The sequence below is a fragment of the Thermomyces dupontii genome, assembly GCF_041956625.1.
Source record: "Thermomyces dupontii strain NRRL 2155 unplaced genomic scaffold VTN31scaffold_3, whole genome shotgun sequence".
Lineage (NCBI taxonomy): Eukaryota > Fungi > Ascomycota > Eurotiomycetes > Eurotiales > Trichocomaceae > Thermomyces > Thermomyces dupontii.
The window spans coordinates 1,820,188-1,845,003 of record NW_027192309.1 but is presented as its reverse complement, the minus strand read 5'-3'; the positions used below and the strand labels follow the sequence as shown (position 1 = coordinate 1,845,003).

General features: G+C 52.9%; 11 protein-coding genes across 11 annotated transcripts; 6 read left to right on the top strand and 5 right to left on the bottom strand.

The window, feature by feature from the left end:
• Positions 1-240: 240 nt before the first annotated feature.
• Positions 241-3,920, bottom strand: VTN31DRAFT_4159 (uncharacterized protein; the record flags this gene model as incomplete). Its single annotated transcript, XM_069404516.1, has 5 exons — positions 241-1,147; positions 1,202-1,368; positions 1,422-1,606; positions 1,658-3,402; positions 3,700-3,920. The coding sequence occupies 5 exons, from the start codon at positions 3,918-3,920 to the stop codon at positions 241-243; spliced, it is 3,225 nt and encodes a 1,074-aa protein (XP_069261482.1).
• A 1,481-nt stretch (positions 3,921-5,401) lies between these two features.
• On the bottom strand, positions 5,402-6,420 carry VTN31DRAFT_4158 (uncharacterized protein; the record flags this gene model as incomplete). The annotated part of the gene is made up of 4 exons (XM_069404515.1): positions 5,402-5,595; positions 5,652-6,091; positions 6,149-6,362; positions 6,411-6,420. The coding sequence occupies 4 exons, from the start codon at positions 6,418-6,420 to the stop codon at positions 5,402-5,404; spliced, it is 858 nt and encodes a 285-aa protein (XP_069261481.1).
• A 768-nt stretch (positions 6,421-7,188) lies between these two features.
• VTN31DRAFT_4157 (uncharacterized protein) lies at positions 7,189-7,845 on the bottom strand (the record flags this gene model as incomplete). The annotated part of the gene is made up of 1 exon (XM_069404514.1): positions 7,189-7,845. One exon carries the CDS (start codon positions 7,843-7,845, stop codon positions 7,189-7,191), a length of 657 nt encoding a protein of 218 aa, XP_069261480.1.
• A 1,206-nt stretch (positions 7,846-9,051) lies between these two features.
• Positions 9,052-10,363, bottom strand: VTN31DRAFT_4156 (uncharacterized protein; the record flags this gene model as incomplete). The annotated part of the gene is made up of 3 exons (XM_069404513.1): positions 9,052-9,288; positions 9,347-10,093; positions 10,160-10,363. The coding sequence occupies 3 exons, from the start codon at positions 10,361-10,363 to the stop codon at positions 9,052-9,054; spliced, it is 1,188 nt and encodes a 395-aa protein (XP_069261479.1).
• A 1,118-nt stretch (positions 10,364-11,481) lies between these two features.
• On the top strand, positions 11,482-12,760 carry VTN31DRAFT_4155 (uncharacterized protein; the record flags this gene model as incomplete). The annotated part of the gene is made up of 2 exons (XM_069404512.1): positions 11,482-12,527; positions 12,583-12,760. The coding sequence occupies 2 exons, from the start codon at positions 11,482-11,484 to the stop codon at positions 12,758-12,760; spliced, it is 1,224 nt and encodes a 407-aa protein (XP_069261478.1).
• A 1,166-nt stretch (positions 12,761-13,926) lies between these two features.
• VTN31DRAFT_4154 (uncharacterized protein) lies at positions 13,927-15,168 on the top strand (the record flags this gene model as incomplete). Its single annotated transcript, XM_069404511.1, has 3 exons — positions 13,927-14,314; positions 14,370-14,877; positions 14,943-15,168. The coding sequence occupies 3 exons, from the start codon at positions 13,927-13,929 to the stop codon at positions 15,166-15,168; spliced, it is 1,122 nt and encodes a 373-aa protein (XP_069261477.1).
• Positions 15,169-16,751: 1,583 nt separating this feature from the next.
• VTN31DRAFT_4153 (uncharacterized protein) lies at positions 16,752-18,030 on the top strand (the record flags this gene model as incomplete). Its single annotated transcript, XM_069404510.1, has 2 exons — positions 16,752-17,797; positions 17,853-18,030. 2 exons carry the CDS (start codon positions 16,752-16,754, stop codon positions 18,028-18,030), a joined length of 1,224 nt encoding a protein of 407 aa, XP_069261476.1.
• Positions 18,031-20,578: 2,548 nt separating this feature from the next.
• On the top strand, positions 20,579-21,039 carry VTN31DRAFT_4152 (uncharacterized protein; the record flags this gene model as incomplete). The annotated part of the gene is made up of 3 exons (XM_069404509.1): positions 20,579-20,639; positions 20,718-20,777; positions 20,834-21,039. 3 exons carry the CDS (start codon positions 20,579-20,581, stop codon positions 21,037-21,039), a joined length of 327 nt encoding a protein of 108 aa, XP_069261475.1.
• A 999-nt stretch (positions 21,040-22,038) lies between these two features.
• Positions 22,039-22,503, top strand: VTN31DRAFT_4151 (uncharacterized protein; the record flags this gene model as incomplete). The annotated part of the gene is made up of 2 exons (XM_069404508.1): positions 22,039-22,140; positions 22,216-22,503. The coding sequence occupies 2 exons, from the start codon at positions 22,039-22,041 to the stop codon at positions 22,501-22,503; spliced, it is 390 nt and encodes a 129-aa protein (XP_069261474.1).
• A 28-nt stretch (positions 22,504-22,531) lies between these two features.
• On the top strand, positions 22,532-23,772 carry VTN31DRAFT_4150 (uncharacterized protein; the record flags this gene model as incomplete). Its single annotated transcript, XM_069404507.1, has 6 exons — positions 22,532-22,623; positions 22,680-23,000; positions 23,055-23,112; positions 23,169-23,246; positions 23,303-23,490; positions 23,544-23,772. 6 exons carry the CDS (start codon positions 22,532-22,534, stop codon positions 23,770-23,772), a joined length of 966 nt encoding a protein of 321 aa, XP_069261473.1.
• Positions 23,773-23,876: 104 nt separating this feature from the next.
• On the bottom strand, positions 23,877-24,803 carry VTN31DRAFT_4149 (uncharacterized protein; the record flags this gene model as incomplete). The annotated part of the gene is made up of 1 exon (XM_069404505.1): positions 23,877-24,803. The coding sequence occupies one exon, from the start codon at positions 24,801-24,803 to the stop codon at positions 23,877-23,879; it is 927 nt and encodes a 308-aa protein (XP_069261472.1).
• Between the last annotated feature and the right edge of the window lie 13 nt (positions 24,804-24,816).

Genomic DNA, 24,816 nt, shown 5'->3' with positions numbered 1-24,816 from the left:
ATGTATGGTTTTACTACTCTTTCTCCTCGAGTCGTACCCGATCAAACATCGCATTGCATTTGTACGTACGCACCTAGCCATAGCTCATACATACTCGAACATCATGACAAACATCACGCACGTAACATCGTACAGAGAATCCATGAAACCAGAAATCATCACTCATACAGAACCATCATGAAATGAAAAAGAAAAGAAACGAAATAAAATTTTGCAAAGGAAAAAAAAGAGAAAAAAAAATCACCGCCGCCAAAACATCAACTTCTCCAATTTCCTCTTCGTCTCCCACTTCTTCTCATCAATCCAGTCAGAGACACTTGCCGTACCGCCAAAGCTCGACGGCGGGGCAGAGCCGTCGATTGTAGAGGCGGCGGTTTTGGCAGCTCGACGCCTCGACGATGAGGCCAGGTTGCCCGCCTGGAACTTCATCCGTCCCTCGGCGATCTTATGCACGAGGTTGAGCACGGCGAAGGCGGTGGAGCCGATGGCGCGGAAGGCGGCCAGCGCGGCGACAGCCCAGAGGAGGATGGAAAGGTAAGCGTTGCTGATGCCCGCGTCGATGCCGTAGGCTTCGCTGACGGCCATGGCGAGGACGGCGTTGGCGATCATCCACACGGAGACCATGTACGTGCGCACGGCGCGGTAGTAGTCTTCTTGCTGCTGGCTTTCGGGCACGGGCTCGGGAGGAACCTCGAGACGGTCGCGGAGGTTGCGCAGTGCGGCGTCGTAGCCAGAGTCGATGTCGAGCTGTTCCGAGGGCATTTCGACTTCCACGGTGGAGTGGTCGATAGCGCGCGCGGCGCCGAGGTCCATGTTGTGCACGTTGTCGCCCTTGGTACCCCAGGTCACGTCGTGGGTGTTGCAGAAAGCGTACACCTGCAGCGTGCAGATGTAACTTGGAAGGAGCATAAAGTACTGCAGCGAGGACGTGAAGAGGTGCCATGGGTCGAGGTACAGGAACGACATCACCACGTAGAGGCCCACCGTCGACATCATCGACACAATCACGTTGGTGAAGTCTGCTCCGACCATCGCAATCTTGCCGCTGTCGGTCAGTTTGATGACAATGAGATAAATGGTTGCGAACGCAGTATAAGCCATTATGATCCCGTAGACGAACATGCCGAACAAGAACATCTTCTTGGCTCTGCTTGTGGTTAGATCGGCGTGATCATCCATGGGAATTGGGTTAATGACTCACCCTTGCGGCCGGTTGCCCATCGACAGGATAAACTGCAGCGCGATCAGCAACACGCACGCGTACCGCAGAATCGTGAAGATGTATCTGCCAATGTTGTGCCCGAACGGGTCCAACTCCTTGTTCGCCAGCGAGCCAGCAATGAAGTAGAATGCAAGATAAAAGTTCGCCTATCTGGTCAGCCTTCGTCTCCAGTAGAAACCCCTCTTGCTGAGAGTCTTACCAAACCAAAGTATGTGAACAACAGCTGGAAAAATTGATACACGAATTCAATGTACAGCAGGATCTTGCGCGCCAACGTGTGGTCAGTCTGCAAAATCTGTCGTGCATTCCAGATCGAGTACACCGCAGCAAAGAATGCTCCGTTCAGCCAGCGGCGGCGCTGGGAGATGAACTCGGGCACCGAGTCTACATCGGTCAGTATCATGACTCCTGGATTCAACAAGCAAAGTGACTTACCGGGAACATCTGTCTCGCCCACCGCGCTCTTGACAAACTTGAGCACCCATCGCTCCTCGCGCTTCGCTACGAGCTCCCAGCACAGAATCCGATCCTCTGCCAAATACATGTTCGCCGTAAACACATCCGCATCCTTGCCCTGCAGCGTCTCGCCCTTAAAGTACTGACTCAGCGGCCCATGCCCTGTCGAGTCGTTCTGCAGCGCATAGTACCGGTACGCACTCAGCGCTCCCGGCAGGACACTGATGTACCCAAATACCGACTCCAGCGGCTTGTCCAGGATGTTCGACATCTTGTACTCGAAGTTCTGCGACGCCACCAGCGGGTTCAGCAGGCCCAGGAAGTTCTTGCCCTTGCCGGCAATGACCTCGCCTGCGGCCCCGGCAACATTCGAGTCCTGATCGAAGGCCTTCCACAGGTGATACAGCGCCGTTGGTGCCGGCTTGGTCCCCACGTCCAGCAGAATGCAGACGTTGGGCTGCAGCGCCCGCCCAAACGCGTTGAAGAACCACCGGTGCGAGTTGAGCTTCTTCTGGTTCTTCTCCTTGAGACAGAAAATCACCTGGCACGGCACGATTCCCTTCTCGGCGCCCTTGAATTTCAGATCCGAATCCAGCGACACCTGTGTCGTGTACTCGTATACATGTGCCGTGACTTCTTTCTGGTTGACGACGTTCTTTGCAATGCCCTCCTGGTAGACACCCATGGCCGCCAGAGCGTTCAGCGTTCGCGGATGGACCTTCCGTCGGCCGTCCGCAATGATGCACACGACAATCTTTTGCCATCCGTCTTTTCCCCAAATGCGCGACTTAGTCCGCGAGCAGAAATGGCTAATATTCCGCATAATCCCGTGCATCGTCCGCGTAAACAAAATCTCATTCTCATTGTACATCGTTACGCAAATAAACAGCTCAGTCTCGCGCGTCGTGCTGCCAATGTTCTGCCGCAGCTTGTAACCCCGAGGCACGAAATCATCCGGGTCCGTCGTCACGGCCGTGTATCGCATGTGCGTGAACTCGCGCTCATCACGCCGCGGCAGAAAACTGTGCAGGATGGTCGGGATCTTGCATTCCAGAACCAACTCACCATTGATCAATTGGACTTCTTTCTTGGACATCTGCGCCGGACGCACGCCGCGGCGGCTCTGCATGCCTTCGGGCGCAGGCCCATAGTGAAGATTGCCATCTCCCAGCTCTTCTGACGCATTGCTGCTCCCGGAGAGACTGGCTTTCTCAAGCTCTTCCTTGTACTCGGTCACCATTGTCGACTCACTGTGGAACGACTCGTACGATGGCCGTGGATCAATCGTGCGACCGCCGCCGTCGAACGGGTCGTCGATGGTAGTCTGTGCATCGCCAATGTCAATGCTGGTCTCGCCGCCGGCGGCCGAAGGTTTCGAAAACAAGGGCGCGGGCGGCAGAGGACGACGAGGGCTGCCTCCATACTGCGAACTCGGGGTCCCTGGCCGCGGGCTTCCATCCAGATCAGGAGGCTCGTACACAACTCCGGACACGGAGCCAGTGCCTCGCCTCGCGGGCCCTCGGGAGGGTGTCCACGGCCGGGTCGGCGAGCCGGGCCTCACGCTGTGCTGGGGGGAGTCGGCTCTGACGGGCGTCGGTGGAGGGATCGGCGGGCGGTTGCTGAGGCTCGAGCCCGGCCGTGATTCGAGCGACGCAGCCATGGAGTTCTGTCGCGGTCGAAACGGCCGAAACCCTGTGGTTGATCGCGTCGGCGAAGGGTCTGGTCTACGGCGCTTATTAGTCACAATTCCTTTGGGTACCACCGCTAAGGGTCGCGCGATAGGGGTTCCTTGTCTCTCTGGGTTTGGGGATCGGGATTTGCGGTTCCGTGACGGAGTCCTGGGTACGGTGGAAAACAGAGGTGGAGGGATCATGTCTTCTTGCACGCGACGTCTCTTCGCCTTGTACGAAGCAGGACTCGCCGGAGCTGCCTCCCCCTCGTCGACCACGGCCCGGATGCTCATCCTCGTCCCACTATGCACGGTTCTGTGAAGGTCCGGGTCGGGGCTATCTTCCACATACGCTCTCCTTGGAACCGACGACGTCTGGCTCATGGGGTAGGAACTCAGATCGCTCTCCAGGTCATCTTGTCCGTTGGGTAACAGCCGCATGGTCGACTGATTGGGGTCGTTCCGTGAGGCATACGACGGGTCGATGTAGGATTCCGCGTAGTACGAGGGGGGGTCATCGGTGTAGCTGGGGGCAGCAGCGCCGCCATTGCTGGTCGGCGTGGTTGGGTTCATTGCGAGTTGTGTCGAGTCGAGACAACTTGCGAAGCGGATGCGAGAAGCGCAAGTTAGGCGTACATCAGATCAAGCTTGCGACTGCTCTTAATGAACTGCGAAGTCAATGCTTCGATGTCTTGTAGCTTTCTCGTCTGTGCATCATCAGATAACTACTACTACTATGCAGTGGAGTCGTGAAGTTGAGGCGATGGATTGCTTGTTTCTACTTGGTTGCCCCGGCAACGCCCCAACTGATCGGCCTTTCATCGACAACCTCTCCAGTCTCCACCATTTCTGGGGCCCATTGGTCGAGGACAACGTGTTTGGAATGTCGGATTCTTCGTCCCGTACGGAGTACTGCTATGCTGTCGACCCAGGGAATAGGTACAGCCGTACAGGTGGTCGAACGGACTGACATTTGGAGGACTTTGTCAGCCGACATGGAGAGCCCGACAGCAATGCATTGAATGTTGTGCATTTCGACCAAACCTACTCCGTACGGAGAAGTAGTCTTGGACTCTGTACTCCGTAGTCGTACTTTGTACACGGCTGTACTTGTAGGCTGCAGCAGTCAGCAGTGAACTCAGTGTACTTGACCGTAGTGTACGGAGGAGTAGCAGCAGGAATGCAAAGTGTAGTACTTCCCCGTTTGACCTCAAGTGAATTCACAGACATGCAAATGCTTGTCACAGTGGACATATCAATCGCTCAAATGTCTCCCCATCAAACATGTCTAGGGGCAATAGCCGAAGGGACAACCTCGCGAGGTTGGACGGGTGGGCTGATCTCCCCAGCCCAAAATGCCGGTTGCACCCTGTGACGACATGGGGAGTTACTGGTCAGAGCAAACTTGGGGGAGATCCAAGTAGGCGCCTTTAACTCTTTTACTTTTTGCTACGGATGCTTTTTTGTGCCGTTATCAATATGAATCAATTCCTTGAGTCGTTCTGAATGTCACTATTTTATCAGAGGCCGCTCGCATGGGAGAGATGTCAGGTGTTAAGGGAGGCGTTTTTGCTCGACTTCATTCAGTCGAGATGTAAGTACTCCGTACCGCTGCATCACCAACGCATTGTGGCTGGTGTGTGGCTGATTTGGGAAACTCGAGGTTCGAATCTTGGAGCAGGCCTTTTTTTTTTCTCTTTGGACCAGGAAATGCAGAGAGTGGGATGCACGTTTGTTCATCTCGTACTTCGACGAGTTCAGGCGAATTGAAGCTTGATTAAATGAAGCGGAGCTACAGCTGGCCTACCAACAATTGAGAAGGATTTCTCTGCTTGAGATCAACCTAATGCACTGACATGATATCGGGAACGTCCAGAGTTGGGAATCATCATAACAGAAGAATCAAACGATACTATGCATCAAGACAAAACATGATCCATGGTCCATCAATCATTACCGAGTCAATTCATACTACTGTGAGTTCATAATGGATATGACGATTCAGGTCCACAAGACGAAACGAAGGTCCGAGTTCCGGGTTCAACTCGGCGAGTTTACGCGTTGAGCAGTGGCTCGCGCTCGCGCTCTGTGCCTTCAGGCTCCACGATCGGACGGAACAAGATATCGCGCTTCGTGTAGACAATGCCGGAGACGTACAGGGATCCAACGAGGAAGATGGCGAAGATGACAAAGGCGAAGATCCACTGGAGAGCAATAATCTTGATGGCAAATTGCTTGACCGCGAGAGCTGAGGCACAGTCAGTCATAGATCTAGACGACGCGAGATGAAACGGGAGACCATACAGAGTGTCAGCAGACTCAGAGAGAAACCGAGCAAATAGTCCTTTCCGACGAAAATATGGAAATGGCCAATGACGAAAATCACCCAGATAAACACATTGGCGACAATCCGCGCCGGCAGGTTCTCCGCATTGACTGCGACGGCGCCGTTCCAGAAGATCGCAGTAAGCACCCAGGCCTGAGGACCCGCGAGGGCGGGCAAATGCACAAAGGCCGGCGACCCCAGATGAGTCCAGTAGGCCGCTGTCTGGGTCAGGAAGTGCACAATAAGGATCACCTCGGCCGGCCAGAAGTAGTTGCGCACCCAAAGGTGGATGAATGCAAAGACCAACAGGTTATTGATGATAAAGTGCGGGGCGACGTTGGCTGCGGCTGTGACCAGCGTCTCATTGTAGGAGAAGAAATGCCACAGGTAGCTGACCTGGGACAGCCACAGCAGGATCCTGTCGACAATTTAAGTTAGGACTGCTGGTGTGACATCTGACCATTGGAGCACTCACCAGAAAATTCCCGTGAGGTAGATGTTCTGTGAGAAAGGCGTGTCGAACCGCTCGGCCTGACGCCAAATCAAATGGGCGTGTTTCACGTCATCGGGGGTCTTGACCGAGTAGTAGATGCCGAAGACGACGACCACCGCCCATGAGATGACGGAGAGGAGCTGGTAGGCGACCAGCGTCCTCGGGCTGAACGACTCGCGCTTGACAAACGGGTTGTCTGGAATCGTTAGCAGAGCACAAATCTCGCGGAGATGATGGTACATACAGAAAACCATGTTGCTGGACACGTTTTACCCTTCTGAATATCAAAACGACAGGTCAGTCTTTTGAGGTCCTCGACAAAAAGCAGACGATGACGTATGTGGCCACCCACCTCCAGTCTAGCAGATGCTGCACGTCTTACTCACCGATACCAACGCAGCTCCTGAAGAGATCTCCCCGAGCGAGGTCTATCAGAGATGAGAGAAGATAAGCAGGCAAAGGTACCAAACGCTCCTCTTCTTGCACGGATATGAACCCGGTTCTTTGCATACCTAAGTTGCATGAGCCAGTCGGCGTTGTGTCTGGGGATTTCGTGATTGTCGATTTCTCCAGAGAAGTGCAACCTCGGCCGCCATTATTGGAGCATGGTGTGCCGCATGCATCGATGTGATTCGAGAAGAAAGAACTATTCATGGTCCTATTGCGGGGTAAGCCTGCATGGCTGCATTAGCCGGATGCATCTGGGCTGGTGCTGCACAATGGTAGGTCGGTCGGTTCGGCTTGATTCCTGCATGGCTCGAACCGTTGCTCCAGCGGTCCTCGAGTCCCCTCACGCAGCCATCGTCCATGCTCACCTGATCGATTCCTCAGATGATGCAATGGATGGACAATTCGATCGATTCCTACAGCTGGGGGTGGTATTTACACATTCTTCCGATGCTCAGCCTGCCCTGCGGTGTCATGAACAGCAACAGATCTCAGAGTTATCGTGGTCATGATTCAGAGATATAGGTTTATATAGTACTACTATTATATGGATATATGTCCTGTCCATGGCGTGTCTATGCGGAAGCGGACTCAGCGAGTATCTCCCTCACCACCCGAAGAATCTCTCTATGCACCGACTCCGGCGCAGCAACAATGCCACACGATCCGGCTAGCGTCCTCCTGAGACCACAATGGACCGCATTCCCATGTAGATCCGTAACCTTACACCCAACCTCACTCGCAATTAGCATGCCACCGGCATGGTCCCAAATACTGGACCGATGGCTTTGTTGCCGCACCATTCTAACCTGAGAGTTGACCTCGTGGTCCACCGCCAGCGCGACATAGCGCATCTGCGAGGACCATAGATCCATGACGGGCGGCCAAGGGGCGCCTAGCCGCGCGGCCACGCGGCCGAGCTTCTCGTAGTCCGTCGAATTGGAACCCTGGCAGTCAACCAGACGAATCTCACTCGGTCGCAGCTCAGAGTCATCTCGTCGCGATAACCGGGAGGCGGGTTCCAGCCCACCCGGGCCCAGCGGGCGAATATAAGCGCCCTGTCCCGCGACTGCGAAAACCATCTGCCCCAGTCCCTCGCGGTCGACGACGTCTTCCCGAACGTGTCCCCGTGTCGGCGTGTCAAGTCGGAGATTCGGACAACCCAGCACCCCCAATTTCTGTTCCCCGTTCTCCAGCAGCGCTAAGCTAACGGCGTACTGCTGACCCTTCATGAACGTTGCCGTGCCGTCAACGGGGTCCAGAACCTAAATGCGCCCGTCGGAACCGCCTTGACCGTTGCCGCCAAGGTCGATCAGGGACAGCATTTCCTCCACGGTACCCGGCTTGGCTAGGCGGGCATCGCTGGCCGGGTCGTCCAGATGGGCCTTCGGCCGACCGTACCAAGTCCCAGACGCGCTCGCATAGTTGGGCATCTTGTCGGAGCGCCGCCGCTGTCTCCTCACCGACGAAACCGTCGTTGGGGAACGCGGCGTTAAGGGCGCTGATGATCAATGCCTGTGCGGCAAAGTCGGCAATGGTTACGGGGGTGTTGTCGCTCTTGTCGAGTGCGTCATCTTTCTCAATGGCTGCGATAATGTTTTTGGTTACCCGTGCGGCCCGCTGCACCGTCAAACAAGCAATTTCTAGCTCTGTGGCGTACTCTGAACTGGTCGACATGGCGGCTTGTGTTCGTGCTTGTCTCCGGCAAATCTTTAGGGAAGCCCGGATAACGACATGAGACCATGTGCTTATGGTTCACAAGGTTAGAAGCTCCAATAATGGGTGCTATGAAGTTCTTCACTTTGGTTTTCAGGGCTTTTAGTGATGTGCTACCGGAGAATGGTCGAATGGGATGATACGAAATTCCAAGTTCTGACACCGAAAACCTCGGGCTAAGTCAACATGAACTCAAAAATGAGCCAATTCGTCCAAAACGCATCAACCTCACAGATGTAGTTATCAAGAACACTCAACTTAAGCGACACAGTAATTACTCTACATACTCCTACTACTAGGTACCAGGTAGGTAGGAGTAGACATGATAGCATCAGTTACGAGTTTTCAACTTCCGAAGGGTGGGACTCGAGACCAAGAACATAACCTATATTTCCAGCATTCAGTTCTGCGTCGAATCTTCGCCGTTGCTACCCTTTGGTCCGATGAATTGCATCTGAATTCCGAATCGTGATTGTGCTTCTCAATTCGCATTTCGACAAGTACTAGGTACAATGGCTCCCACTGTTGACGAGACTGGGAACCGACAGTTCCCTGAATGCCAACTCAACCTAAGAATCTGGTAGGCGAAATAGAGAAGTACAGCATTCACGAGCATGAAATGCGGTGGCGCTTCATTGCTACAGTTCCAATGATGCATATCGACATCTACGTATAAGAAGATAGTAGATAACGGACATTCATGCTGACCAGTCCTGTCTGATCTACAGCTCAGCAAAGGCTAGTTCGTACGCAAACGCCAAGCTCATTTTCGCGTGTTGCAGCATATGGTCAAAGCTCAGGTGCTCGACCACGTCGTCTTTGGTGTGGATGTACCGATGGTTGCTGAGAGAGAACTCTGCCTCAATCACGAACGCAGAAGGATAGCCATTCCGGCTGGCGGATGCATGATCGGAGCAGGCATAACCACACTTGGTCTCGACATATGGGATGTCACAGTACTAGGCATCCGCAGGTCAGTTCAAAGTCTATTTTACCAGGGGCAGGTGAGGCTCCTACTTCGACAATGATTCGCTTGATAAATTCTGTCAGGGGCTGGTCCACGAAGTCGACGACAACGCCGACCGACTCCTCAGCGCCCGCGTCAAGAGTGCCTTGAACATAGCCCGTCATGTCTTGCTGCAACATCGCCTTGATATCCCGACCCTTTTCCCGGTAGTCGGCAAAAATTGCTTGGGAGCCTAGCAAGCCACCTTCCTCCGCAGAGTACCAATGGAACTCGATGGTGTTAATAGCCTCTCCACGAACGACCGTCTCCGACTGCAGCAGAGTACGGAGCACTTCGGCGATGGTGACCGTGCCACTACCATCGTCGTCGGCACCTGGAGCAGGTAAGATGGACGGCAGGAACAAGTTGATGCTGTCGAGATGGGCTCCGAGCACCACTGTCTTGTTCGACTGACCCGGGATCCGAGCAATGATGCTGAATTGACCCCAAGGATGCTCAAACTTCTCGACGGTGGCGCCGTATTCTGTGGCTCCCGACTTTTCTACGATCCCGCTGATCAATTCATACAGCCAGGTGGCTGACTGAATTCCGGACTGTGACTTGTAGTACCGCGTATAAAAACTCGAAAATTCCTCGAGGTTCTTCTTCATCTCATCCTTGGAAAGTCCCTTGGACAGCTCCCGAATTGTCTCATTGAATGCGGGCGTGGTTGGGTAGTTGACGGTGTTGGCACGGAAAAACTGGACGGTAATGTCCTTGTCGACGTCGTCTGTGATATCAAAGAAATTGACACCACTCTAATAATGACCGCACCATGTCAGGGGGCAAGCAGAGTCAATTTGTCACTGGAGAAAACGACTGACAAGTTTTAAATCCCATTTCTCCCTTTCTGTCACCCACCGGGTCTCACCGGGTGCCAGCTCGATGAGAAACTTCTCTGCATTTGCCTGTGACTCCGCCCATTCCAGCGATGATGGCGGCGACGGGGGTTCTTGTGGAATTAAGGGTGCTTGCGGAGAGGCAGCAAGGGACAGAGTGCCCAGTGCAAGAACACTAGCAAACTTCATATCGGCAAGAGGGAATGAGAAAGCGAGTGAAAAGGTGTCAAAAAAGAAGGACCTTTAAAGATAGAATACTGGGTGATTCGGTAACCTAATGAAGACGACTTCAATTGCGTGCTTAATAGCCTAAAGGTCTCACGAAGTACAAATACCCCGTGCAATTGCTAAAGGCACTCAAGATGAGGAAGCACTTTGATAGGCGGAGAGCTTGAGGAAAGCGGAAATACGTCACGGCCCGACTGCCGCCGGCCCTGAGTCTGACAAGCTCACAGGACTTATTACATACCGAGTCTTTCCGCCGCTGCCAAATATGGATTAGGCACACTACAAAGCTTGACTCCTCAGTTGAGCATATGCAACCGGGCCAAGTGGCGCAAACAGGTACTGCTGAGACAAGCCTGATGAAACGATGTTATTATCAGCAGATCATCAATAAATTCATTCAGCTTAGGATCAGCGCTGATAGGCCTTGCAGTTAATAGGACGAAGAAACAGTGACTACCTTACTCCGTACTTACCTACTACTCGTTAAGTCCGAGAGAAATTGAACAAATCAAAGGTTCAAAGAAACGTGGAAGAATAAATGCCAGTTCATCGCCAACTCAGGTGAGATGATTCATTCATGACTGGTCGGAATCATTCACCCTCTTCAGGCACCTCTCTCACCCTCTCTCCCTTCGCTCTTTTCGTCAGTAAAGCGCGTTTCATCTTTGTTCCAGGGTCATCTATGACATTGACGGAATCACCGCCATCGTGTTTGTTCACCGTTTGTCAGAGACGATCTGTTTATGTTTGAAGATCCGTGGTGCTGCTCTGTTGGTCGCCTCATTCCAGTACATTCACGAATTCCAGGCTGTTCATGATTGATCTACGATGACAATCCAGCATTCCTGGTGATAGAGGCGGTTGTTTGCTATTGCACTGACCCACACTCGAACATAGATTTTGATGAAAGCACGCCGCTTCGGGCATTGAATGCCGCGTCTTTGTTTACACTGGGATGCATTCTTAGGTGCTTGTTGATCGCAAATACCTCTTGGTCGTGCTTCCTTACTTTCTCTTATCAATTGCCTGTCTCTGTTGCCGAACTCTTGCATCTCTATCGACGTTGAAATCTGCCCGCCATGTCCAAATTCCGTCAGTACTGCCAGCAGGACTCGAGCAGTTCCTGTACAGCGGCGAGCAGTACAAATGCCTCCAACCGCACGAAGAGCACGGCACCAACCGTTCCCAGTCAAGGCGGGGCGGTGAAAGGGGAGGAGATGCCCGTGCCCTTCTACACTGATGCGCGCGATTCATGCTTGACATATTCATCGACACTTCCATCCGAGGAGGAGCTGGCCGCCGAAACAGCTCCGCAGGAGCAGGTGATGGAACGTCGCGAACTTTTTCCGACAACGGCCGTTCCTTCGAATCCATCCGTCTTTGGGAGCCTGTTCCCGTCCGCTCGGCGCCTATTCATCCGCCATGACGATTCCACCCTGGACGGCAATATGAACCTGCGGGTTGATACGCTGGTCACGCACATGGATCGATACCAGACGCAGCTGGTGACGCTCTTTCATCTGCGTATGCATGATTTGCATACTCGCAAGTTTTCCTTCCGACGGTACTGTCGCGACTCGGGTCGAGAAGTGTGCCATTCATCGCGCAATGTCGCCAAGGTCCCAGCGTCGAAACGACCGCCTCTTCGGCGATCCTGGAGTACTGTGCTCGCCAATCTGCGGTCGGGATCCAGTGGCCATTCGTCAACAGCCTCACCGCAGATCAGGCCGGATTCACGATCCAAGCCGGATCTCGAGGACGAGGACGACGTACCTGCAGCAAACAAGGTCCGTCGGACGTCGCCCAACACCATGTTGCTGGAATTCGCCAACTACGCTCGGGTCGACCTCACACGGCGAGGGACTCGGTCGTCAAAACGCTACGATTTCGAGTATTGGAATACCAAGTACCAATGGCGACGGGACTCGTTGAAAGACGCTGACCTGAGGGGAGTATCGTACCATCTCATCAACCTCAGCACTTCGAAAGCGGTGGCGCACCTCGTTCCCGAGGTGATGACACCGATGGAGCTGGTGGAAGAAGAGGCCAAGGGGGGATGGATTCGGCCATGCTCGCTCTGGATCGATGACGAATCGGTTTACGAGCGAATGCCCGACGTTGCTGAGTAAGTTGAGCCGTTTATCTACAAAATGATCAGGTCTAATCCGGAGACAAAACAGCGTGATTGTCGCCACGGGGATCCACGCTCTGGTGGATGACACGATTCGTCGGCGGTGGCCTCCGAAGCGCCGCAGGAGAAGTCTGAGCTTACGCAGAAAACCGTCCTTTGTGCTCGATGCGCTGGGACCAAAGCGGCTGATCGACGAAGTGATTCTCCGGCGGGGGTCGGAGAGTTAAGAGTTCGGTGACCGACACGAGCACCCCGAATGCAGGTACTCGATCCATCAGCCGGTGTACATTAGCTAGCGGAATCGGGGCGTCGAATCGGAGGAAACCTTTCGACAGCAGCGACTGCGTGACGTGCATTTAGGTTCATTTACTTGTGTACTACTAACATACATATATTAAGGGGACCTTTGTACATGTTGATCAACCGGAGATGTTACTTTTCTAGGCGTCTAGCGTGATGGAATCCTGTCTTCTGTTGTCTCGTTGAACAAGACGACGCGATGTCAATCAGGATTACGACTGCTGTGGGCTTTGATAGCTCCTTTGTTATTTTGTGAGAGCATCTGATGAGAGACCGATTATCAGAAGCGTCGTGGACAACCATGGCAGAAGCTGCCTGCAGGTATGAATGCCCAAAACGGTGCTTCAGCGAGGGACGAATCAGGGAAATCTGCCTTGTACGAATATGATGGGTGGTTAATCTCTGGAAACCAAGAATAATTTTCGTTCCGAGTTGCAATCAACTGGCTTATTGATTCTTATCACGCTAGTATAGTTTCGGTTAGGCTGATGTAGTTTCTCATGATCACGTGAATTTTCATAAATTTAGTTAAGAGGAATAAGCACACTTCTCCTCAGTGACTCAGTCACGTGGTATGATTACTAAAGGTCGTAAAATCACGTGACACAATCAGCCTGATAGGCTGCTTCGCCGTCTGCCCAGTTGCACTTGTTCAAATCTCAACGAGATTCAAGATACAGTCCAGCTAAACCAGCAAACTCGTGAGACCGGAGCTACCTCAGCCTACAGCCAAGGGAGACTGGGTTCAATCAGTCACCGCAGAAGCCGCTCGTTTCCCAATTGTTCGTCAGGATGACTCAGGTCACTCAGGAATCCGGTCCATGGCTGATCTGACCTTTCTGGCCAATCACAGGGCTGCAATCGCTGCACGCTATCATCGATCGGTTCCGAGGGGAAGTCGGAATGAATCCATCCTGATCGAGCCTCTACAAGCTCCACGTCTGCCCTTCAGGTTCTTTCACGAGCCATTCGCAGACAGCTCATTGAAAAGAAGCGCGCATTCCATTGATTTTGCACTCTTGCAGCAGCGAGCGACATTCCCCCATTGCTGTGCCCCCTTGAGACCTTGTCCCCCGCTGAACGCAAAGTGACCATGGCTATCCATCCGACGTTTCCATCGGAGTCCGCTCCAGGAACCAATTTGACTCTTCAGCAAGCACGCTCCATTTCCGCATGGACTGAGCAAGCTGCGGCATCGCTGCAGAATCTCAATTTGTCTGAAAACTTAGCGGTTGGGGAGAGCCCCGAAGTCGTCCGCGGTACGTCGGTACCCTTGACCATCCCCCTCGACGATCCGGCGCCAATCAAGCACGAACGTCCGACCGCACGCACAAGGGTGGCCAAAGTTTCTGGTGCGGACGACACCTTGCGGCTTTCCACCTATCAACGCCGGCAGCCTCTTCGTCGTGATAGTCTCAAAAGACGGGAAGCATTGTTAAAGGGAAAGGAGGGTAGCCGGCGAAGGCAGCGCTGGGAGAATGGTATGTGATCGCGCTGCCAGATGCTTACTTTCCAACTCATGCTCACGTCGGCCAGCCCGTCTCCTGAACAATCCCTGGGCCCAGCCACCGTCGGCGAGTGATTGGGTCGTCCAGCCCACTCATCCCCGACATGACCCGGTCCCTTACTACTTGGCACCTCTTTGGGATGCACATTTTGCCCACCGCGAACAGTCCAAGACTTCGAGGTCGTTGCGCAACACGGACAACAACCCGGAGCAAGCCCGCATATCCAAAGAGGTGCGGAAACGGCTCAAGCATGCACGTGCCGCTCGCGGTCTGCTGCAGGACTTGGAGGAGGGCATCCGTCGATTCATTCAATCGTGGAATGAAAAGCAACGAAAGTTGCAAAACAGAAACCAACATGGGGCTTCGTCGGATGACGACGTTGATTCAGAAGATGAGGTCGTCTTTCTAGGTCGCAATGCTGAAAAGCGCGACAGACTGCCACCACGGAAGCAAAACAGCGGCTCCGCCTCCGAAGAGCGAGACGGGGAAATGATGGTATTTGAGAGCCCCGTCCATGACCGAGGGGGCGTTTTTGGGTATGTGCCTTCAAGGTTGCCCGGCGATACAAATCGTCTGACCTGCCCTTTTTTCGTCCTCGTAGGCGCTGGCTGGTGCATTCCATCGCATCATATTACGGACTGTATACATGGTCCGTCACCTTCGGCAACCCGGGCCGTCGGGCGGCCTATGTTGGCTTTCATCCGCCGTCGGTCCAGGGGCGCGAAGGCCAAATATCCATCCCGCCCGACCACTCCGCGAAGTGCCGTACGGGCGTCACCATCAATTTCAACGAATCGTTGCCGAAGCCGCTGTGGGCGCAAGTGTAAACGAAGGAAGCCTTCCTACGTGTACGGACACGTGCTCGTAGATGTTCTTGTATGCTCGGGCATTCTTTTACTTGGCTGTTTCAGTATAATTCGAAGAATTGGTTCTTTGAAGTTCGGGCTGTTGAGCCTGCTGCTGAAATATGTAGAGTTGGCTATCTTGATTAGTACTTAAGGCATAGGGTTTTGAAATGACCCCAGAATTGATCCGCAGGAATCTGGTCACAGGATCAGATCGACGGAAGCCAATTTGGGCTAAGACTTGAGAAGTCTTGGCGTGGCAGGGTGTCACGGGATCATTGACCCACCTCATCTCCAACGACCGAACAACTGGATTGACCGATTCAGTTCTGGCAGCAAACCCGGCGAAGGACGGTCACTGCAGTGGTAGAGGCCCGAACCCTCACAGCCGAAAGACGCTCAGCACCGCCAGTCGTTGGCTGAGCCTAGTAAACAGGTGTCCTAGGTTGGAGGATTAGTAAATTAGTACTGTAAGTACTCCGTGTAATCAGCATGGCATGAGGTACAACTATGAACCGAGGTTTGTGGGTTGATCCGGCGGTGACGACGCCTGCAAGCATGATAGGCTCCGGAGAATACACCATAAGCACAGGTAAATCCTAATGCCACGTAGTGTGTGTGGCGTGTTGGGGGGCAAGGTAAGTCAAGAAACCTGAACAGAAAACAGATGAAGGGAGATGATGCGTAGGGATGGAAAGGAAGCCAACAACATCAAACAAAGCAAAACAGGTCTGATGAAGGGAGATCATGAGTAGAGCGCATGATCTGGAATAGTACTAATGACAGAGAGCATATGCAACCGGGCCAAGTGGCGCAAACAGGTACTGCTGAGACAAGCCTGATGAAACGATGTTATTATCAGCAGATCATCAATAAATTCATTCAGCTTAGGATCAGCGCTGATAGGCCTTGCAGTTAATAGGACGAAGAAACAGTGACTACCTTACTCCGTACTTACCTACTACTCGTTAAGTCCGAGAGAAATTGAACAAATCAAAGGTTCAAAGAAACGTGGAAGAATAAATGCCAGTTCATCGCCAACTCAGGTGAGATGATTCATTCATGACTGGTCGGAATCATTCACCCTCTTCAGGCACCTCTCTCACCCTCTCTCCCTTCGCTCTTTTCGTCAGTAAAGCGCGTTTCATCTTTGTTCCCAGGTTCATCTATGACATTGACGGAATCACCGCCATCGTGTTTGTTCACCGTTTGTCAGAGACGATCTGTTTATGTTTGAAGATCCGTGGTGCTGCTCTGTTGGTCGCCTCATTCCAGTACATTCACGAATTCCAGGCTGTTCATGATTGATCTACGATGACAATCCAGCATTCCTGGTGATAGAGGCGGTTGTTTGCTATTGCACTGACCCACACTCGAACATAGATTTTGATGAAAGCACGCCGCTTCGGGCATTGAATGCCGCGTCTTTGTTTACACTGGGATGCATTCTTAGGTGCTTGTTGATCGCAAATACCTCTTGGTCGTGCTTCCTTACTTTCTCTTATCAATTGCCTGTCTCTGTTGCCGAACTCTTGCATCTCTATCGACGTTGAAATCTGCCCGCCATGTCCAAATTCCGTCAGTACTGCCAGCAGGACTCGAGCAGTTCCTGTACAGCGGCGAGCAGTACAAATGCCTCCAACCGCACGAAGAGCACGGCACCAACCGTTCCCAGTCAAGGCGGGGCGGTGAAAGGGGAGGAGATGCCCGTGCCCTTCTACACTGATGCGCGCGATTCATGCTTGACATATTCATCGACACTTCCATCCGAGGAGGAGCTGGCCGCCGAAACAGCTCCGCAGGAGCAGGTGATGGAACGTCGCGAACTTTTTCCGACAACGGCCGTTCCTTCGAATCCATCCGTCTTTGGGAGCCTGTTCCCGTCCGCTCGGCGCCTATTCATCCGCCATGACGATTCCACCCTGGACGGCAATATGAACCTGCGGGTTGATACGCTGGTCACGCACATGGATCGATACCAGACGCAGCTGGTGACGCTCTTTCATCTGCGTATGCATGATTTGCATACTCGCAAGTTTTCCTTCCGACGGTACTGTCGCGACTCGGGTCGAGAAGTGTGCCATTCATCGCGCAATGTCGCCAAGGTCCCAGCGTCGAAACGACCGCCTCTTCGGCGATCCTGGAGTACTGTGCTCGCCAATCTGCGGTCGGGATCCAGTGGCCATTCGTCAACAGCCTCACCGCAGATCAGGCCGGATTCACGATCCAAGCCGGATCTCGAGGACGAGGACGACGTACCTGCAGCAAACAAGGTCCGTCGGACGTCGCCCAACACCATGTTGCTGGAATTCGCCAACTACGCTCGGGTCGACCTCACACGGCGAGGGACTCGGTCGTCAAAACGCTACGATTTCGAGTATTGGAATACCAAGTACCAATGGCGACGGGACTCGTTGAAAGACGCTGACCTGAGGGGAGTATCGTACCATCTCATCAACCTCAGCACTTCGAAAGCGGTGGCGCACCTCGTTCCCGAGGTGATGACACCGATGGAGCTGGTGGAAGAAGAGGCCAAGGGGGGATGGATTCGGCCATGCTCGCTCTGGATCGATGACGAATCGGTTTACGAGCGAATGCCCGACGTTGCTGAGTAAGTTGAGCCGTTTATCTACAAAATGATCAGGTCTAATCCGGAGACAAAACAGCGTGATTGTCGCCACGGGGATCCACGCTCTGGTGGATGACACGATTCGTCGGCGGTGGCCTCCGAAGCGCCGCAGGAGAAGTCTGAGCTTACGCAGAAAACCGTCCTTTGTGCTCGATGCGCTGGGACCAAAGCGGCTGATCGACGAAGTGATTCTCCGGCGGGGGTCGGAGAGTTAAGAGTTCGGTGACCGACACGAGCACCCCGAATGCAGGTACTCGATCCATCAGCCGGTGTACATTAGCTAGCGGAATCGGGGCGTCGAATCGGAGGAAACCTTTCGACAGCAGCGACTGCGTGACGTGCATTTAGGTTCATTTACTTGTGTACTACTAACATACATATATTAAGGGGACCTTTGTACATGTTGATCAACCGGAGATGTTACTTTTCTAGGCGTCTAGCGTGATGGAATCCTGTCTTCTGTTGTCTCGTTGAACAAGACGACGCGATGTCAATCAGGATTACGACTGCTGTGGGCTTTGATAGCTCCTTTGTTATTTTGTGAGAGCATCTGATGAGAGACCGATTATCAGAAGCGTCGTGGACAACCATGGCAGAAGCTGCCTGCAGGTATGAATGCCCAAAACGGTGCTTCAGCGAGGGACGAATCAGGGAAATCTGCCTTGTACGACCTTGGTACGGAGTCGATACAACTAGATGAGCTCTAGAAGGGTCGTATTCGGCTTATATGATCCTAATTGTGCTTGAAGAGAGGGACTTGTTTCAATGGGCCAGAAAAAAAAAAAGACATGGAATGCATTTAGACACTTCAGCTTCACATGATTTAGTAGTATGTCCGTTAGTAGCCGAAGTTTAAGAAGTATCAAAGGCAATTAGGGCAGAGACCGAAGATGACGACAGTCGGAAAGAGCTCCGCCGCACGGTTCATGTCATTATACCAATCCTAGTGATCCTTTTGGCTGCGGCGGACCTGCGCGCTGCCGACATCCGACGTTGTTCGCTCCTGTTTAGGTTATGCCCTTTTCGGATTTGAGGCGAGGGGGAGGGAGGGGGAATCATAGGAAAAAAGGGAAGAACGAGAAAGGAGGGGCAACAACTAAACAAGTTCATAGCAGAAACAAAAACGCCTCAACGAATGCAAGATTGATGAGCTGGCGGAGTACCCGCATTGTTGACGTGATCGCGTGGAGCCAGCCTAACGGTGATGCTGGAGGCTGACGTTGGAGGCGTTGGAATATGTAGTAATAATGTTCGTCCAGAGGGGCCAGCCACATGGGGGAGGCTTCTTCAGCTTGATTCCGGGTTGTCGACAGCTCTCGGCCTCCAGGCATTAGAGGCTATGTACAGTATCGATGAGGCTATGATTAGAGTTGGGGATTCGTCAGGACCTGGTTGACGCCTGATCTCCGCATCGGGCTTCGATCGGAACAAAAAAAAAAAAGTATCTCGGGGAATCGATCAAAGCCTAAAGCCTAACCTTAATACTCGAATAGCATCGATCGAAGAATGATTGGGCGATATTCTGTCATTGAGTCACTGACCGATAGCAACAGATGAACTGACGAACCCTGGCCGGACACGAAAGAAAGGCGGTTGAAGCAGGGGAAGCCCTGAAGAACCACGTTGTGGGCCGGGATTTTCTGTCATGGTGCTTTTTCTTTCTTCGCTGTTCTTTCCGGTTTGCGGTTTTCTGCCTAACTTGGAGGGCGATTTTATCCCTAAGTTACGGTACCCCTCCCTCTTCCTGAAATGTCTTTTTTTTTTCTTCCTGCGAATTGGCTGATCTTTATCCACTTCTGCCAGCTCAGGAAGGGTTGCTCTTTTCCTGTCGTTCCTATCGGTTGAAAAGGCTGGAAGCTCGGTTTCTGCCAAGTACGAAAAACTCCTGTCTGTCTTTGCCTTGTTGGTTAATCTTCTTCAAACATATCCCCAGGTTCCACTCTGCGGCGGGCCGTTCCTTCATCTGGTCTTGCTCACCTTGCTCTCTGCCCCTCCCCCCCCAAATTACATATTGTACTCCGTGCTTTGGAGTTACTCATGGAGTTAGTACTTGTTGGATCTCCTTCATGCAATCAGTTGTACCCCATACCTCTTTGCTCCGTACTCCGTAGTCTCCAGATGATCCGCAGACAAGTATCCATCATTCTGCAGACTTTGGTCTCGTTTCGAATGCTCCGCAAACTGTCTATGGACCAAATTGTCCTGATAGTAGAGAACTACCAGCTGTCTTGCAGTCTTGCTGCTCGCGTTTTGCTGACTAACAAATCACCCAAGCACGCCCCTCCGTGCCCACCAGCAACACAAGAGGGGCTCCCATAATAAATCGGTGACCAAGGACGAAAAAGAACAATAGTCAGGCAAGAAACCCAAGTTGGACCACACTCGAGCGTCGACATGCATAAGTCTCTTCGTTGTAGGACCATGGGGTGTCCCTGCAGGGATTAGGAGCAGAGAGACTGGTGTGCCACTCTTGGAAAGATCTTGGACTGACGTCTCCATGGTTGTGCCCTAAAAGGTCCTGCAGATAATCGTCAACATGCCACCACCAAACCCACTTGTATACTCCGACGGCCTGCATCTGGCTTGCTTAACTGTTCAAGTTGCTGATATATGACCATGGACCCTCTCCCCGCCTTGACATGTTCGCGTCTTTCTCTTTTATTCTCTCTCTCCTTTTCTTCAGAATCCAGCGCACCTCGCCCTTCTTCTCCCATCATTCCAATCTGATTACTCTGCTCGATCAGAGATCAATTCCACGACATCATGTCGTCGATAACAACAAATCCTCTGTTCAAGCGACGAAGTTGGCAAGACCAACTGAAAGGTACGCTGAAAGTCCTCCTTTGCCATTCTCGTACATCTCTGTCAATCCATTCGAGTTCAGGGCGTTGACCTGCTGCAGATTACTGCAGACAAACAAAGCAGCCGGAACCTGTATTCAATCTCGTATCTGACCGTCGAGGTGTGGGCTTAAGCTCTCTTTCTTGGCTCTCGTTGTTCCTCAGCTGACAAGCGAAGGTGGCCGAACCGCCTGGTCAAGTAGCGTGACAATCGGAGCCAATACATATTACGCTCGCTATTTTTACGACGGTGCATACACCGACAACGCCAAGGAGGATGCTGCCGAAGTCGCCCTTATGCAACTGAGTGCGCAAGTCCACTCGCCCACGGTGTATCAGGGACAACTCTTCCCGCAACAGACACCGGCCTACAGAGGATTTTGAACCTATCAACGGTTCCCCAGACCCTGTTTTGACCGCCTAAGATCGACGTGATCTGGCATCGAAGATGAGACGGCACATTTGTTTGTTCTTTCTCTTTTGGGTGGCATGTATGGGTATATGAATTGGTTTCTTTGAGATTGGTTATCGGTTGGATTGCTGGACACCACGGGGGGTGGTTCTCTGTTTCTTGTCGCTTTGGATCTTGCTCCGCATCAAGTGATTATGTCGACGCGCTGGACGATCATATGCTTTTACGATTCACGACCTGTGACAACGTACGGTAATCTATCAATTCATGGGTAACTTTTCTTCGGAATTCAACTTATACCGGCCAACCCCATCCATCTCGGAAAACATGGACAAACAAAGTTCCTCTTCCCCTGACGAGAACCTGGAAATCTCAATCCAGCTTTCGAAACCCAAGCAGTTCCTCAATTTGGAACAATCAATAAGACTTTTGGGCATGAATTGTAATATTGGATGGTCGACCAGTCTCGCCAATCGACCCCCCAAAATACTCTCACCCCCGCACCAATATGACTGGCGTTTGTGCTTCATGTCATGCAGATCTACGGGCCGCTGTGCATTAGTACTCCCGTGAGCCCGAGATTAGCCGTTCCTCAGAGTGATCGTCCGTATTGATTCGTTGGGCTGCTTCGTCGTTAAACGGTGAGGAAGAAAGAGCATCAACGGACGTTCAGGGAACGTTCGGGATCCCGTCGAACTTTACTCCTCTCACCGGCCAATCAGGTGGTTCGTTATAGATGGGTTAAACTTAAACGGACCAAGCTTCGGCTGATGAAGTGGTTAACCAATCAAAGTGCGAGAATGAGTCAAGTAATCCATACATTCCTTTATAGGTAGGTGGGCTAGTTTGTCAAACAAGGAAAACAAGGCAAACTAAACAAACATCCATCCAGCAAACTGTCGTGATTGAGATTTGATAAGATCAGTCTGTCGTTCATGCTTCACCTGGTTGAGCAGCGGACAATGGGATAGATGCAACAACACACTGTCTCTAGGATAGTATCCAAGGCTCTCAACATGACCGAGAATGCGATGCCTTCCGCATTGAGATTTGAGCTACACGCCAAATGCTCCGTAAGCACATTGATCTCAACTCGAAACCGTCTTAGACGTCAAGGCGAAAATCGACAAGCTGATTGACCACCGCAGACCACCAAGGCACGCGCGAGCACGCTACATCTTCCCCATGGCCCCGTACAATTACCGACGTTCATGCCCGTCGCCACGCAGGCCTCGCTGAAAGGGCTGACCTACGACCAACTCGCCGCGACAGGGTGCCGGCTATGTCTGAATAACACGTACCACCTCGGTTTGAAGCCTGGGCAGGCTGTGCTGGATAAAGTCGGGGGAGCGCATCGGTTACAGGGATGGAAGCACAACTTGTTAACGGACAGCGGGGGGTATCAAAAGAAATCCGACGACCTGGAAATAAGCTGACAAGCAAGTGGCTGATTGGGAGATCACAATGGGCAGATTCCAAATGGTGTCGTTGCTGAAGCTCGCCAAAGTGACGGAGGAAGGAGTGCGGTTTCTGAGTCCGCATGATGGAACCCCAATGTAGGGGCGACCCCATGGTTCAATTCGTCGGCCCCGGACTATTGACGTATTGCCAGGCTGCTCACCCCCGAACACTCCATCTCGCTGCAAAACTCCATCGGCTCGGATATCATCATGCAACTCGACGACGTCATTGCAACGACTTCGCCCGACCGCGAACGCATGGCCCAGGCTATGGAACGATCAATCCGATGGCTGGACCGGTGTATTGCCGCTCACAAATACCCAGAGCGCCAGAATCTGTTTTGTATCATCCAGGGAGGGCTTGACCTCGATCTGCGCGGGAAATGTTGCGCGGAGATGGTCCGGCGGAATACGCCCGGGATAGCCATCGGGGGGTTATCGGGCGGTGAGGCCAAGGATGAGTATTGCAAGGTGTATGTTTCTGTGGAGTAGAGGACACTTCCAGGGCTCCGGCTGATTGGGAGCAGCGTGGATACCTGTACGAGCTTGCTTCCTGAGAACAAGCCCCGCTATGTCATGGGCGTGGTATGTCCGTGCATGTTTGATAGTCACTGGAGCGGATTAGCTGACGCAGGGACTAGGGCTACCCCGAAGATCTGGTCGTTTCTGTGGCGCTGGGCGCGGATATGTTTGACTGTGTCTGGCCGACACGGACGGCGGTATGTCCTGTTTCTCAGGCCATGTGACAGAGGACTAGCAGACTGAGTGACGACAGCGGTTCGGCAACGCCATCACTCCACACGGCGTAATTCAACTACGTCATGCGTCGTTTGCAACAGACTTTTCGCCCATCCAGGACGGCTGCCAATGCCCGTGCTGTCTACCAAAGGAGAAGGGCGGATTAGGAATAACACGGGCATATGTCCACCACCTGACGTCGAAGGAGACGGTTGGTGCACATCTGTACGTCTGACTCTAGTGCGTAGCATGGAAGTTATGGACTAACGCCCCGGCAGCCTCACGCTACACAACGTGCACTATCAAATCTCGCTCATGGCGTCGGTACGCCAGGCGATTCTCGAAGACCGATTCCCGCAGTTTCTGTTCAAGTTCTTCGACGATCTCTACGGAGACCGACGGCGGGCGCCGGACTGGGCGATTACGGCGTTGAAGGGGGTTGGGGTAGATCTACTCGCGTCAAGAGAAGAAACATCCATAGACCAAAAACAGCAGGGAGAATCATAATAGCTTCAAAAATCCGAGAAATTAAACCATCTGTACTATACAACTGGGTATCAAAAAGCGCTAATATGTATGTCAAGGTATGTGCAATGTAGAATGCATCGTATCTATCGAGGCGCACCCGCCCCCCGTAACATGACAATCGTATTCCCATTTGCAACCCCATCGGCGATCGCCTCTGAGAACTCGAGAAACCGTCCACCCTCGACGTGGAACAACCGCAACCGCTGCGCCTCGCCATCGACCCGATTGTTCAGATTCTCCACCCGCAGCCGCCGCGCTGCGTCGTCCAGGACACGGCCGACTTTCCAACGCGTGTCGAAGTAGAGCTTCGCCTCTGGCGGCTTGTCCGCGGTGCCGTTGTTTGCCGTCCCGACGACGTGGAGGTAGATACGCCTGTCCGGGGGGATGCATGGGTCGCCCTTGGCTTCGCGCCTGAGTTGGTTGAGTTGGGCGATGCGGGAGGCGGCGCTATTCGAAGTAGTACTAGTATTATTCCGAGAGGATTTGTTGTTGTTGTTGCCGGAGGAGAGGAATCTTGAGGAGGATGTTTTGAGTCGTTCAAAGATCTTTCGGAGGGTTTCTCGCTCGGAGGACTCGTGCGTTGTTGCAGCGGCGGTGGGTTGTGAGGGCTTCAAAGTCGAACATGCGTGCTCCTCCGGTAGTCGATGCGCAAGGCAATAGGATCGATTACATTTATCGCAGTGCACGGCGGGCTGCGTCGCGGTGTCGATCCGCGTCTTGCAGGATTCCTTTGCACATGGTTTGCCTGTTTTTCCGGCCGCTGACGTCGCTGTTGTTGTTGTTGTTGTTGTCGTCGTCGTCGTAGGTTTAATGTTTGCCTCCAGTCGCCGTCGTCCCCATTCCCCTGCCTTTTGGCACTCGTGCGCCGCCTCCGTGCGGTGTTGGAGACAGAACGTGCCGCCGCAGGACGCGCACCGGAAGGGTAAAAAATCGAGTTGCCGGCAGTACTGGTAGTCGCAGTTGCGGCCGATGGCGTCGAGATCCTCGTCGGGCATGGATTGGTTGGACATTATGTATTGTTTT